This window comes from Leuciscus leuciscus (genome assembly GCF_965113295.1).
Source record: "Leuciscus leuciscus genome assembly, chromosome: 20".
Classification (NCBI taxonomy): Eukaryota; Metazoa; Chordata; class Actinopteri; order Cypriniformes; family Leuciscidae; genus Leuciscus; species Leuciscus leuciscus.
The window spans coordinates 12,511,981-12,527,000 of record NC_138744.1 but is presented as its reverse complement, the minus strand read 5'-3'; the positions used below and the strand labels follow the sequence as shown (position 1 = coordinate 12,527,000).

Here is a 15,020-nt window from a genome sequence, read left to right as displayed (position 1 = left end):
TGACATGGGATTTGGTTTCCATGGCAACCAATGAAAAGGCGCGATTTTGGGGTAGAATGTAAACTATGAAAAGGAAGAGCAGAGGAGAGCGAAAGCCACAAAATATGCAGAAAATCCCCTTTAACAAAGAAAAGGGAAATCCCTTAGGGGACACAAACGCTATTCCCATTCTCAACCTCAATTTTTTAATGCATTTAAACGCACACAGAATTGCAATTTAGTCTACAATCTCAATGATTCAATGAGCAGTAATTCAAAATAAGAAGCACAGAAGATTCTAACTGCAAAAATGTAAATGTGAACTGCATAATTTTCGGATGTTAAAATAATTTTTGTCTTTCAATTTTCTTACATATATAAAAATAAAAGAAAACATTTACATATAATTAGTTTTATTAATAGAAAAAAATTATTGTAAATTAATTTGTAATTTAATTTAAGTAATTCTTTTAAAAATGTAAACACGTGGCAATTAATTAAACATTTTATAGAATTTTTCCACAAAGAATAATGCCATACAAGCAGCTAAAATAACAGTAGACATCATGCCACAGCATACTGAAGACTGAAACAGACTAGGTAGGTCAGGTGGAAAAGGAAACTGGCTCTGTGGCAAACTGCATTTCATTAGAACGGTTCCCTTCAGTGGCTTCTTCAGAGAGAGAGAGAGAGAGAGAGAGAGAGAGAGAGAGAGAGAGAGAGAGAGAGAGAGAGAGAGAGAGAGAGAGAGAGAGAGAGAGAGAGAGAACAGAACTGGGCCAAATCATCTCAGGGGTGTGAGACCGCAGAAGGAGCCAGGTAGGTAATAACATTGATTTTGCCTGAACAATAGCATTTTCTCACATTCAATAAATCAAGACAACCACCGTTTTGAGGAAGTCATCGCAGGAGCATCAGAAATGTCTTACCTTAACTGAATCTAATAAACTCTTTGGAAAGAATCTCCGTAGACCAACGTCCTTCCTGCAGGGAGAGAATACAGAAAGACACTGACTTCAGTTTTCAAAGAAAGTAAAACCTCAGATCAGTTTTTGGGGTGAAAACACATAAAAATGAGACAGCAACTTGTTTGAGGCTGAACCATTGGTAGAGGTTATTGTCTCTTCCGGTGTAAACACTACAGTAATGGAGCCGCTGCACCACTGCAAGAGATACGCAGAGATCAATTATACTCTACTCAAAATAGATCAGACGGGTTTCAGAGGGCCATGCAACACGGACTAGTTATTCTGACCCATATACACACAATCTGAAAGAAAAAGAGATGGAGAGAAATCCTCTAATGGTTCAAAGACCTAGAGTACTCCTTTCAGTCTAATATGAGCTTGTTTTGAAATACACAGCATTACATCATAAGGTAACAGTGCTCTATATGATAATATGAGTAAATGAGAACTGATCAGAATTTAATTTAACACATTAAATCAAATAAAAAGTGAATAGTGACAGCAACAAGCAGTACTACATTTTGCTAGCCATTTCTTTTTGTGGTGTCATACCAAGTTTCCCTACGGAAGCCCATTTTTGGTAATTGCAACTTTATCTCACAACAGTGAATATTTCTTCAAATTGCTCCTGTATATCTCACAATTGTAATTCTATTTCTCCCAATTTCTCTTCCTGTCCGGTTGACCGCTCGCGTCTCTTCCTAACAGACGCGACCAGACCTCTGAAGAAGGACGAGGAGAACAGGAAGAACTTACGACTTGAAATTTCACAAATGTCGACTTTATTTCTCGCAAAACAGTGTACAGTTTATTTTTTACTTTCTCACAACTACCTGATGCAGAAATCACCTACATCAAAGCTAACTGGACCAAAATTTCTCAAGTTCAATAAAAACGGATTCTGTCTGAAGATGCATCACATAATTAAATACGGGCACAAGGTTAGAACTGGATATGAATGATCTAAACATAGACAGCAGTACTTACTCTAATAATTCATAATTTGATTTCTTATCCAGGGCGTTACCGCGCATGTCCCTGAAAAACCTCCTGGAACAGAGAAGAGGAAAGTGATTTGTCTGAATTCAATCCTTAGTTGATAAAAGTCATTAGAAAACACTTAAATTTACACTACCATTCAAAAGTTTGGGGTTGGTAATTTTTTTTTAAACCATTTTTGAAAGAAGCCTCTTATGCTTACTAACTCTGCATTAATTTGATAATACAGTGTAAATGTAGATTTTATTTTATTTTTATACATTTAAAAAATACTGAACAACAGTAATATTGTAAAATGTTATTACAATTTTAAATAACTCTTTTCTATTTCATTATATTTAAAAATGTATTCCTGTGATGGTGAAGCTGAATTTTCAGCTTTCTGTGTCCAGTCTTCAGTGTCACATGATGCCCAAGAAACATATTCCTATTATTATGTTAAAAACAGTTGTGCTGCATAATGTAATGTGTATCACACATACCTGATTTCAATGCAGCCTAGTTTAAGTGCTATTTCTTGATCAACTTGATCGGCAATCGCCATCATATAATCACTTTTCACCTGGGCATACAGATAAATATTAGTCTAGGCAAGGCAAGGAGAAAGACACAAGGTGATACGGACTGAACAGGATGGATGATGACAGAATTTATAATTTCACTCTTCCTCAGCAGACCGATATTGCATGTCAAATAAATAAAAAATAAGACAATGATGAGTTTCAATTTCCAAGAAACACAATAATACAAAGCTAATTTGCTATTCATGAAAAAAATAATGAAGGTTGATATCTGATGTAGCAGTACTTTCCTCTCAATTCATGCTATTTGTAATTCGTTTGTCTTCATTTCTTTTGTATAAATCGTCACACAAGGACCAAGTGGAATTGGTTTGTGCAACTTTCATGTGATGGCACCATAGAACAGAGACATACGAAGGCCAGTCACTTGTCATTTAAGCGTTTTACAATGATGTTTGTGAGCTCATGGTTTGATCTTTGTAACCTGGCAGTGATCAAACCGGTTATGGACCCTGAGACTTGAACACTAAACCACCACTCAATCACTCAATGTGAGTGCATCTCCTGAAAATATAGATTTCACCCCAAAATAATAATAAAAAAGAAATAAATTAAATAGAAAATACACAAAAAATTGGCATAAAGAAAAATATACCTATTGTAGGACCATTACATTTCTGCATTGTGACATTTTTATCATCATGACAATTATGATTCTCATTTTTGCAAAAACATCTATAATATAATTATCTTGTAATATTAAATTACAATCCGCATAAATTAAAAGCTGTACAACAAATAACACCATTACGCCAAAATACTTTGTTTATTATTATTATTTAGCAATTCCTTACTGAGAATTGGGAGTGTACTTAGAGAGTGGGAGTACGGTACTTAGTTTTACATTATAATTGTATTAAGACAATGAAGCCTGCAATATAGTATAATTTCTACCTTTTTTGATTTTGGGGTGAATCATTAACAAAAGGTTTGCCAGCAGTACACAGGCTGCCAAATTAAACAATCACCTGATGATAAAAGTAGTTAAGAGTTGGCTGGTCCTCAGTAAACTGGTTTAAAAATCCTTTAGGCAAGTATCGAATCCGTAGCTCATATCTGGAGAGAGAAGAGAGAGAATTAAAGAAACGATCTAATAACAAAAAGCACATGCTGTCAGCTCTATCAGAAGTCGCCTGCATAGTCTCAGCATAAACCTCAAAATAATCATCAATGACTGGCAGCCTTCACACAGCCTGACTAATCACAACAGATGCTTTAGAAAATGAAGCCCTCAGGTTGAACATCTTTACTGTGTGTCTTGAATCCTTAACAATGATGATGGTTGGGAGAGGTTTACTCATCTTCCCTCTCATATGTGACTGATTAGAAATGCCGGTGAGACATGATCTTCTAAAGTCTGCCAGACAACACAATTATTGTGGTATCAGTGGCTGCTCTCAGCAGCTGTCTGTCTGGGAGGTAAAAATCACACCCTGTTCTCTCACAGCTGGCTCACTGTCTGCTCTCAATTATACTAAATTAGTTCAACACTTCTCTCTACCTGAGAACGAGCCAGAATGCTGTGGCACCTGCCTCACACGTTCAAAACAATTATGTTCTCGAAATCGGCTGGGGATGATATACCTGGAACCTGCCGCCATCTGCCTCAGATATGATGCTCAGAACTTTCAAATAGTTTTAAAATGCATTGCGGAAATAATCTGTGCATAGGCTTGGGCTTTTTTATGCGGGAAGTTTGTGAACATTCGGATCTGGAAGAACAGATTCTGTCACTTTGTTTAAAAAGCCTCATTTGGCTTTATTCTTGATTCCTTATAAGCTACATGAGTCGAAACGGGAAGGGAAGAAATTATTAAATAAAGTTGTTATTTTTTAGCACAAAAAGTATTCTCGTCACTTCATAACATTAAGGTTGAACCACTCTAGTCAACTGGACTATTTTAACGATATATTTACTACCTTTCTGGGCCTTGAAAGTTGCAATGATGTTGCTGCTTATGGCTGGTTCAGAACCTCTTGAATTTCATCAAAAATATCTTAATTTGTGTTCCGATAATGAACGAAGGTCTTACGGGTTGGGAGCGACATGAGGGTTCGTAATCAATGACAGAAATTTCATTTTTGGGTGAACTAAAAGTTCAGTGCATATGCTTCAGCATTTTGCATAATATCACCTAAGTGTAGGAAACCAAATTTTAAGTAAATAAAGAATGAATAATAAAATTATGAATATATAATGAAAACAAATGTGAGAAATGTACACATAAAATGAAAATGTGTGAACGTACATTGCATTTTACTTATATTTTATACACACACTATTTGTATAATACTATATTAAAGTGTGTTTTAGGGTAGTTAAAGTTAACATTTCTTTCTGGTTTTGATGTACTTCCTGAGTAGTGCAAAATTAATTCATTTGTGTAACAGTGTTTTTGTCTCTGCGTCGATATCATAAACATCGTAGAAATTTTGTCCCTCTACAATCAGCATAGAAACATTCTTCTACATCTACTAGCACAGATTCCCACCAATAAAAAAGTAGTATTATTAAAATAGAACCAGTTTGGAGTTCTGGTTTAGATCAGTTTATCACTGTAATTTCGGCTGTGGTGAATAATTTTTTTCCATGTGGGAAACACGATCATAGACCATGAAAAACAAGAGATAGACTGCAAGTCTGTTTCTTTTCCATTTCTTCAGAAAGTAAAAAGGAGGAATTTAACCTGCTGATCTGCATTTGCAGAGGGTAAAATGTCTTGCTTTAAAGCAAATGCTGAATTTATTATCAGAGCTCTGTTTTTCATTATAAAGACATGCTGGAGGGCGAACAGAATCCAGCTCATCCTTTGAACCGCGGACTTCCCCGTAAATGCATAAAAAGCCCATTCATACATAATGAACGGTTGAAGAAAGAAGATGGGTGAAACAAGCCTCGGGCTGCGTGAATGGAATATAAACAATAGTGCAATTAAGCAGGGACTGCTTAAATTAGCTTCATTAAGATAAAAGTCACTACGACTAGCCACATTCATTCTGAAGCTCCGCCCACTGGGTCAACCTCAGTTTGATGCAGAATTATCCACCCCCACTGAATGAATTATACATAAGCCATTATATCATTCTTTCATCCTCTAAACATGAACAGCATATTCACTCCGATAATTCTTTACAACAGAGCGATATGCAGTGTCATCCTCAAAAAACAGGCATGACCCTATTCAAAGTACGTATTGAACATAAAGATTTTGGAACAGGAATTCTGTCTTATACAATGAAACAAGGGAAGGTTTGCATAACTTAGCACCTTTCTGAATGGTCTTAGGCTTGAACCATCATCATTTCATTCAATAGTTATCAAATTATAATTATAATATAATAGTTAATAATGTGCCACAGCACCACAGTGGTGTCAGATGTCAACGATGTGCCATCTCAGAGATGTTAGAGGTGTTTTGATTGTATTGTATTGTATTGATTGTATTGTAGACATAAACATAAAGCAGTCCGGGGAAAGATTACAGAAAGTGATGGCACACTTTACGAAGCCCCTGTAAAGACCTGTCATAGACCTGTCAGACCTGTCAGAATCTAAAGCTTGTGGTTACTTCCTCTGCAGAACGCACACAGTTCTGTTTTCTTTTATTTTTAAGCGCATATGAAAAAAACATGATTGTTGATGAGAGCATATTCAAAGTAAAATAGTAAAAAGTAAAAAACAATCACATTTAAAATACACATTTTTCAAAGGCCAATGTTAAAACTGATATCTAAAAAGTAAGGTATACGTTTATATATGTTTACACACACACACAAAAACACACTATATACTATTATTTTACACAAAGAAATTATGATAATCACAAAATGGACAAATATTGGCCAACTAATTTATGCCCTACTAGTGTCACCAAATGAAATTAAAATTCAAATAATCATTATTTTCAAGTACATTACCATTCAAAACTTTGGGGTCAGGAAGATAAAAAATATAAATAAATAAATAATACTTTTATTCAGCAAGGAAAAAACATTAAACTTTAGTGACCCCAGTTTGACCTCAAACTTCTGAACACTGTTTGTCATTGGTTGAAAAACAGATGGACCTGCCATGATCTGTAATTGTATTAACTGAGTAGAACTACACGACTCAGCTGGTCATATGATCTCAATGTTTCCCGAGTCATAATATTGCTTTTATGGTTATGATATTGGCATTATAACAGTGACTCACCTCCAGTCGTCCTGAGGATGGCTGTGCTCGTACCGCTCCCTCACATGAGACACGCCCATGTCGGGGTGGAGCCAATGAACTTCACCTGTTCTCAGCTGGCAAAGGCGCAGACCAAAGCAGGACACACACCTCACCTTATGGATGTCCACAATCTTCTGTATAATGCCCTGAAAACACACACACAACAATTTGGTGACAACGTATCGTACCCTATAGAGTTTCTAAAATATTCAAACCAGGACACATCTCAGTGAATCTGAGAGAATATTCTGAAGGAAACGGTTCAAAGCCAGAAGAGTTTCAGTTTAATGATCAATGTGTCATATTACGGGGTCAGTAAGTTCTTTGGTTCTGTGGGATTGTGAGAGAGGAGATAGATGAGACCAAGAAAGAGCAGGATGTTCAAGAGTCTGCTGTAGCATAATATATGATGTCTAACAGGATGGAAAAACTGTTATTTAATTTATTATGCAAATTGCAAAATGCATGAGCCATGAGGAAAGAACTGATAAGCCACATTAGTGTGTGATGAATTATATTTCATGGCCATTATCTTTTCAATTTCCTTACAGACATCAGACTACAAGATGTAGCATGTCTATACATTTAAAAAAAAAATAACATCTTAAAAATGGGAAAACACATCGATAAATCATAGGGCTTTAATCACACGAAAACCACCTGAATAAACTCCCAGAGATTACATCTGATCATTTAGTGTGGGCCAGGTTTGGATGAGGTTCAGACCTGATACGACTAAAGAGCATCAGATGTAAACCTGCATAAAACTGGAACGATGATGGATGTGTGAGGGATGAAAGCGGGACAATACGCTTTGAAGTAACAACGGCTACTTGGCTTCAAAAACCAACCTCATTAAATAATTTAGAGTAGCATGCCATTGTCTGAGGGGGTTTTGCCACGAGTGTTCTAGGCCACGGAGAGCTGTATTCTGAATAATGCTGAAAAGCATGAAGCTCAGAGAAAGTATCATCTTTAGTCTTACACAGGAATCTTTGTGGTGTCAGTATCAATAAAACTAATGCATAAGATGTATCAATCAGTATTCAGACTAAACCACTTGATACATATGGATTTGTTTTACGATCTCTTTATGAACTTTTTGAAGCGTCAAAGTGGTAGTTGTGTAGACTGTCAATGCAGGGACACAAATCTCTCAGATTGCATTAAAAAGAGCTTCATGTGTGTTGCAGAGATGAACAAAAGTCTTACGGGTTTGGAACGACATTAGAGTGAGTAAATGATGCCAGAACTTTCATTTCTGGGTGAACTATCCATTTAATAAGACTTCTACTAAGTTCAAAAACAACAATTAAACATGGCAAATACACAATTTAGAACTCAATTTCAGTCACTGAAAATAGTCCTCTTAACAATAAGGAAAGCATGTAACCAATAATTACTGATTTACCAAAAACCTAATATGATTATCTATCTATTGTCTGTTTGCATTTAATAATGACAATTTCCAATTCTTTGGAAAGAAAAATTATATTATTGAATAAAAAAAAATTATAGCCTGCTACCAATAACATTAATTTTCCAATGGCCATGCCTAACAATGGTGTCTCTTACTTATCTTAATATAGATTATTTTTATGCAGTAGCGGTTTTTGGCACGGGCGAACCGGGCAATTGCCCGGGGCGGCATTTTGGGGGGGGGGGGGGGGGGGGCGGCGCCGCCGGCACGAGCAAAAAAAAAAAAAAAAAATAATAATTCTGCGTCGCAAAGCGGTTTTCTATTATCTATCATTTCACTGTGTGGGGAATTGGCAAATTTGCGCCCCCTGCAACTGCAGGCGCCCCTGCTTGCTGAGAAGATGCCGTGCACAGAAGCTGTTTGTTTGAGAAGGGGAAAGGGGAGGGGGCGCGGAGGCGCGGGCGCGGATGACAGTTCACCTCCGGGTGGAACGGGGGATCCATATAGTTATCTAAGTCAGTCACACACCTCGACTTTCTTCCAAATAACGCACATTTCATTCATAATATTATAAATACAGGCCTCTATATTTCCTACACATTTTTGTTTTTCTGAATTGTCTGAATGGCTAATAAAAATAGGTAATACAAAACGATTACTTGGTCACCACTACCAAGGTGAATTGGTTTAGTCTTAGCTCGAAGGGGGTCTCGCCCAGGGTGTAATTCAATGTAGAACCGCCACTGTTTTTATGTTATGGATGAGAACCAACATGATGGCAGAAATTAATCTATATAATGTTTTTGCAATGTTTTTTAAAGCAAAAGAGGAGAAGGAGAAGGAGGAGAAGGAGGAGGAGGAGGAGGAGGAGGAGAAGGAGAAGGAGAAGGAGAAGGAGAAGGAGAAGGAGAAGGAGAAGGAGAAGGAGAAGGAGAAGGAGAAGGAGAAGGAGAAGGAGAAGGAGAAGGAGAAGGAGAACTCACATACAAAATTCGACAACAGGGTGACCATACGTCCTCTTTTTTCCAGACATGTCCTTATTTTCCGGAAATTAAATCATCCAGCCAGGATTTCCCACTTTTCTCAAATATCTTGGCTTTGTTTTCATATTGACATGCTCTCTACAGTCGAGATATTTTCTATGTATGCATATTTGCATTCATTTGACTGTTCTCTGTAGATCCGGCATTCTTGCACACAACAATTGGCCGATTACCTTGAGCAAACGTAACACCGGATTCACATCACATACACTCACATTAACTGATTACAGCATTCACACCGGGAGCATGAGCTGTGGTGTCGCATCCCAGAATGAAAAAAACACCTTGATCTGTGTGTATGTGTGAAACTAGTGTAAAAAGCAAATTAACAAAGAACAATACTTATTTTATAAATGGCAGTTAATGTTATATAATACATTTTTAACATTTAAGTTGCATTTATAGTATATTTTTTACCTAGATTCAAGATTCCTACAGCACTAAATAATGTAAACAATTTCAATTTCAGTTTTTACCAAATAGTAATAGGCCCCCCATTAAATAACATAACACCCTAACCCTAATATCATCAGTCTCAATAAGACCATGAAATTGCATTTCTCTCTCCTGGATGAAAACGATTTGGTCATCCCTAAAAGTAACAGTTCTGTATTGTGTATCCTGGAGAACAAATTAGTGGGTGACCCAGTCGATCTGCAAACTCACCCTGACATCAGTTGAGTCCCCGTGTCGGATGTTGCTGGACCATGTGCAGGGTTCACTACTGCTCTCGAAGTAGTGGAAGACTCGGAGCACGCGCTCCAGAGCCCCTGCCGTCCGCTCCATCCCTGCACTGAAGCGAGGCTTGACCCCCTGGTTCAGGGCATGGGTCAGGTTGGGGTCCAGGTAAGCCGCTGCCATGGCTTTGGTGGGTGCTAACTGTCTGTCATATTCTGCAGAGAACAAAGGTATATATTATATATATATAAAATTGTATAAATAATGAAATATTCCCATTTGTTAAGTAAGGGATAATGTACATCCAGCCGGTGGTTCTCTCAAAATAACCCAGGGTTATTTTGAGAGAACCACCGGCTGGATGTACATTACCCCGCTTATTACACGGCTACTTGCCACATAAGTAAATAATTAGACACGCAATATTGATCTGAGTTGAGGTCTTTAAAAGCACAGCTTCCGCGGAGAGAGCAGTTACAGCGCGGCAAGTTCAAACTAAATGGACATTTAAGAGATACGGTATACAGTCATTCATATCACTTATTAAACAGCATTTCGCCACATAAAATAATTATGGGGATAAGATATATTGATTTCAGATTAAACGGTTTTAAAATCGTACCTGTTTGCATCTCATAATGTACAAAACAATGGTCACAAAATGGCAGCAGCTGCATTTGTATGAAATAAGAGAGAGCGAGTCCACGATACGGGATGGCATAATTAAATAGCTGTACACAAAATATTGATTCGACTGAGTTTTAATATTTTATTAGCTCACCAAACACAAAACTTCCACAAAGAAAAACCGTTCCTAGCAGGCGTATAGCACTGCTGACTTCAGTAACCCGGATGAGCTGCGTTATCTGTTTTGAGCGGTTGTTATCTGGGAATAACATACCGCTGGATGGCGCTATTGACCAATCAGAATCAAGTATTTCACAGAGCCGTGTAATAACATTAGTTAACTACATTTGTTAATGTGAACTAACATTGAAAAGTGTTACAATTATTATTATTATTATTATAATAAGAAACATGTATAAATCCTTTATCGTTACAGAACAATTGATTATTACAATAGGGGCTTTCGCACTGGAGGAACCTTTTCATAGTTCCTAGAACTATTGGCAGAAGTACCCGGATTTTGCCGCGTTCGCGCCGCAGGAACTAGGAACGATTTTAGTTCTAGGAACTCCTTTTGGAGGAACTAATTTAGCTCCTACTTCAGAGTAAGGTCTAACCCAGCACTATAGAAACTATCTGAGTCATAAGTGTACGCTGATTGGCCGAACGCACGCAAAACACCAGCCATTTTTAAAAAGGCAGTGTAAACACATATTATAGCTTACAGATTATTATTTACTCCAGAAACTAACTTGACGAACACGGAAAACAGTGATAGATGGGCCTCTTAACCTTTACGCTGAGGAGAAAATCCAACGCAACTTTGAGGGGACCAAGCCAAACATGATTATGTATTTCTGCTCAGCTAGCGACACTGGACATCAACCAGACGGCATACGCTAATAACTTTTCATTACTGTCTACTTTCTATGTATAACAGTTCTCTGGCGTTCTCAGGGCCGTCAAAATAAAGGTCCACCGCGCCGTCAAAATAAAAATCACAACAAGAAGCGCGGCTTACGTCACTTCAGAGTTCCTACTGACGGTGCGAAAAACAACAGGAAAACGTTCCTAGGGGAACCATTAGTTCTCGGGAAACCACCCTAGTGGCTAGTTCCTAGAACTATTCGGTGCGAAAGCCCCTAATATCATTGCTTCTGATAATCAATCAAATGGAAAAAGCTTGCAGGAACATCCACAATTTAATATTTTTAGTGTATGGGAAAGCTATAGTAAATGGCTGAACTATCAGCTTTAGTGAATATTCTTGTTCAGAATAGAAAGAAAAGAAAAACACATTAAACAGAGCACAAAACATTTACATCCATTGCAGAACACACAGATAAATCAAAACACACTGACAAAAGACAATGAAAGCTCTTAGTCGAGTCGCTTCAGAGGTGTCACCAGAACACAGCGAGGCAATTCCAAAGCTTTGGATCAACGCTGATAAAGCTGAAGGGCTGATCAGCACAATATTTAACTGTCAGAGCAAAATTTACAGCAGGATACTGCAGACACTAACAGGAGGTTGGACTCCTAGGAGGAAATAAAGGAAAAGGTCCAGACACCAACACCTCAGAGGGACAGATGTCTCCTGCAAGCATGCCAGACGAGTGGCCTTGGGGACTATGATAATGTCAGATATTCTGCCAAAAAAGCTTCAAGTACAACAATCCACGATGGCAAACTACAGCATTCCAAAGCCGCAAGGTCAACACCACAATGGCTGACTGTTTCACGTCAACTAAATCAGCTCAAAACATTCCCACGATTTGTCTGCAGCTCTATTATGATGGTTAACAGCTAAGCATATTGGTGACGATAAGCCTGATGGTCATTATCGTAAAATAAACCCTGAACAAAGCAGACGAGTGGCCAGTTGCCTTGGACATCATTCATTATTTCACCAATCAGTTTCAAGCATTCCACAGAGATACTGGTATATAATAACTACCTAATCTATAAATAACTCGAAAAATGACGTTAAACAAAATTAAGGCGACCAACACAATAATCCCTGCAAATGGTAAATTAAATCAATGTGAAACAACTGGTAAGTGCAAAAGACCCATTTTATAGCAGTTTTTAAGTTAGTTTTAGTTCATTTTGAGCTCCTCTCCTACCTTTTCTGAAGAAGGGCCAGCACGTACACGCCAGCGCAGATCTCAATAGTTCAGGGCTCAAACGGCCCTCTAAAAACAGAAACAATGATCTGAAGCAAGCACTAGAGTGCAAAGCACACATACACTTCGGTGGGTCCAAAGGACGTCAACAAAACGTTAAATCCACGTTGTCGCTGTCAGTCTTTTGGTACACATTTCGGACACAAATTCCAGCCCTCACATATTCAAACGGACAATACATTTTAGTAGCTTCCTCTGTGTGACATCACATCCTGCTTATCATAATGTGTCCAGACTGGCCCATGGTTCACGTAACCGGTGATACAGATCCTGTGCGTTTGCCCTGAGGAGACCAGGAGAATACACAACACTTCCTGACAAGACGATCATGAGTCAAAGACCTGGATTCAACGGCCCTAAAATCACAGCACTCGAGTTAAACCAGCTAATAGACTGCATTCACTCGCACCGGCCTACATACACACACGAATGTACACTCGCCCACAAGTAAACACACGTGGTTCAATGGGACCTTGGTCAGGAGGAGGAGTTCACACACATATCTGACTGATAACAAAGGCACCTAGCATTGACAGTTAATTCAAACTCTAGCAAATATCATCTGAATGTTGTATTTCTGCTACATTCTGTGACATAATAAAACATAAAAAAAATTTGGATTACTGTCTTGGACAATCCTTTGGAAGAGTCAAAATGGGGGAGTCAAAAATATAATTTGGAACACTCAAATTTCAAATCTTTTGCTTGAGCCTGAACCGTTATGAATCCTGACACTAAATATGGCCACAAGAGCTTGCACGGTAACACCTGAGAATATTATATTTAGCTGTGCTATTTCCATAGAGGAAATAGATCCAGTGACATTACATTGAATCAAACAAGAAAAATTACTGAATGGTAGTTCATTCACTGTGCATAAGATTATTCAGTAAAATGTCCTTGACTGAACCAGAGGCAAGAGAGAGAAGCTTTGTTTCAGTACTTGATGCGTTCGGTAGGATTTTCCAAAATCTCAGTCATACAGTAGCCAGAATGATTATCAGTTTCCCCCTAAATACTTCCCTCTCTTATTGGACTGCAGCCTAAACAAAAGATCCGTGATACAAAACTTTAAAGTGCAACTTAAACGTAAAATTATGGTTGCTCAAAAGAACATGGCAAATGATGAGACAGAAACTCTGATCACAACATTTGTGTTCATAACAATTTATGCTCTAAGTCTAAACTGAAGCCAAAGCCGAAGCCAAAGCAAAGCAAAGCAAAAAAAAAAAAGAAAAAAGAAACAAAACAATTGACCAAACATCCTAAAACTACATAATTTAGATAAAACTAAAGTCATTGCTTAGACACATTGGTGTCATACTGTAATCACTTTAGCATGCATGTGCTGTGCCTTCACCTTATCTTTCTCCCAGCAATAGTCTTTTCAAAGAACTCAATCTCTGAGAGACTGGACACCACACAAAAAGCTCCAGTATCTGAGCTCAAGAAACGTAAGCTGAGACATCTGATAGTGAGAGTGGTCTCTTTCAATATCTCTTTCTCACTTAAGGTTTATTTCACTGGCTCCTCCACAGCTATAGGCTAAACTTAGAAGATGACTAAAGAGACTCTTTTCATGGGGTAATTCTGCACAGACCCATAGGTAGAGGATTCGGTCTCCTCTCACAAGATGACACCAAAAGACATACAGATTCTTTGCAGCAAACACACGCCTCGAAGACAGGAATGGTTTATCCCAATTCCAACTCAATTTCTTTACAGACAGGAGCTGGAAGGAAAAAGAGAAAGAGAGAGAGACTGACATTTATTTTGCCTTATTAGATCTCAAACCCTTGGACATGATAAAGGTGTGACAAAAGAAAAGGTGTAGTTTTCATCTCTCTTTTCTTGTTCCTCTTCATGTACTTTTGCCCTGTCACTGTGTCCTCATTTCTTTGCCCTTGGCTAACAGAGGTCAGTTTCCAACTTTTTATGTGTAATACACAGTATTGCTACTAAATCTATCCTGAAAAATATGATTTTGCTGCTTGTTCAAATTACTTAATTAAAATGAGCTAATGCAACACAATTGCTATACATTTTGTCCTAACTTAACTGCATTGGGTTCAATCCACTTAAATTTAACATTTAAGTTTACTTAATCCATTTGTGTTGAGATTACGTAAATGATTTTTGTTGCTTTAACTGAAACTGGACGGAGGATTTTTATTTCCCAGCATGCTTTGCATATGGCTGGATCAGGAGAGTAAATGTTGAAATTAAGTGTTATTTTATGTGTTTTTGAGTGAAGGGAAAGACCTGGTAATGTTTAATGTTCAGTTATTTTTGACATTTAAAGGAGTTTCTATTATGCTGAAGG

At 37.7% G+C, this 15,020-nt stretch overlaps 1 protein-coding gene across 11 annotated transcripts in view; it reads right to left on the bottom strand.

The window, feature by feature from the left end:
• Nucleotides 1-15,020, bottom strand: part of ptk2ab (protein tyrosine kinase 2ab) — a 65,365-nt gene that overhangs the window by 35,491 nt on the left and 14,854 nt on the right. For 6 of the 11 annotated variants that reach the window (XM_082149041.1, XM_082149033.1, XM_082149039.1 and 3 more), the window contains 6 exons: nt 9,873-10,099; nt 6,723-6,889; nt 3,496-3,583; nt 2,429-2,508; nt 1,935-1,997; nt 909-963 (listed from right to left, as the gene is read on the bottom strand). In XM_082149041.1, the coding sequence (XP_082005167.1) occupies nt 909-963; nt 1,935-1,997; nt 2,429-2,508; nt 3,496-3,583; nt 6,723-6,889; nt 9,873-10,067 (648 nt within the window). In that variant the 5' untranslated portion in view covers nt 10,068-10,099. Of the gene's footprint in view, nt 1-908; nt 964-1,934; nt 1,998-2,428; nt 2,509-3,495; nt 3,584-6,722; nt 6,890-9,872; nt 10,100-12,637; nt 13,347-15,020 lie in introns of those variants that run through there. The other 5 variants (XM_082149032.1, XM_082149035.1, XM_082149036.1 and 2 more) reach the window with 5 other exon arrangements.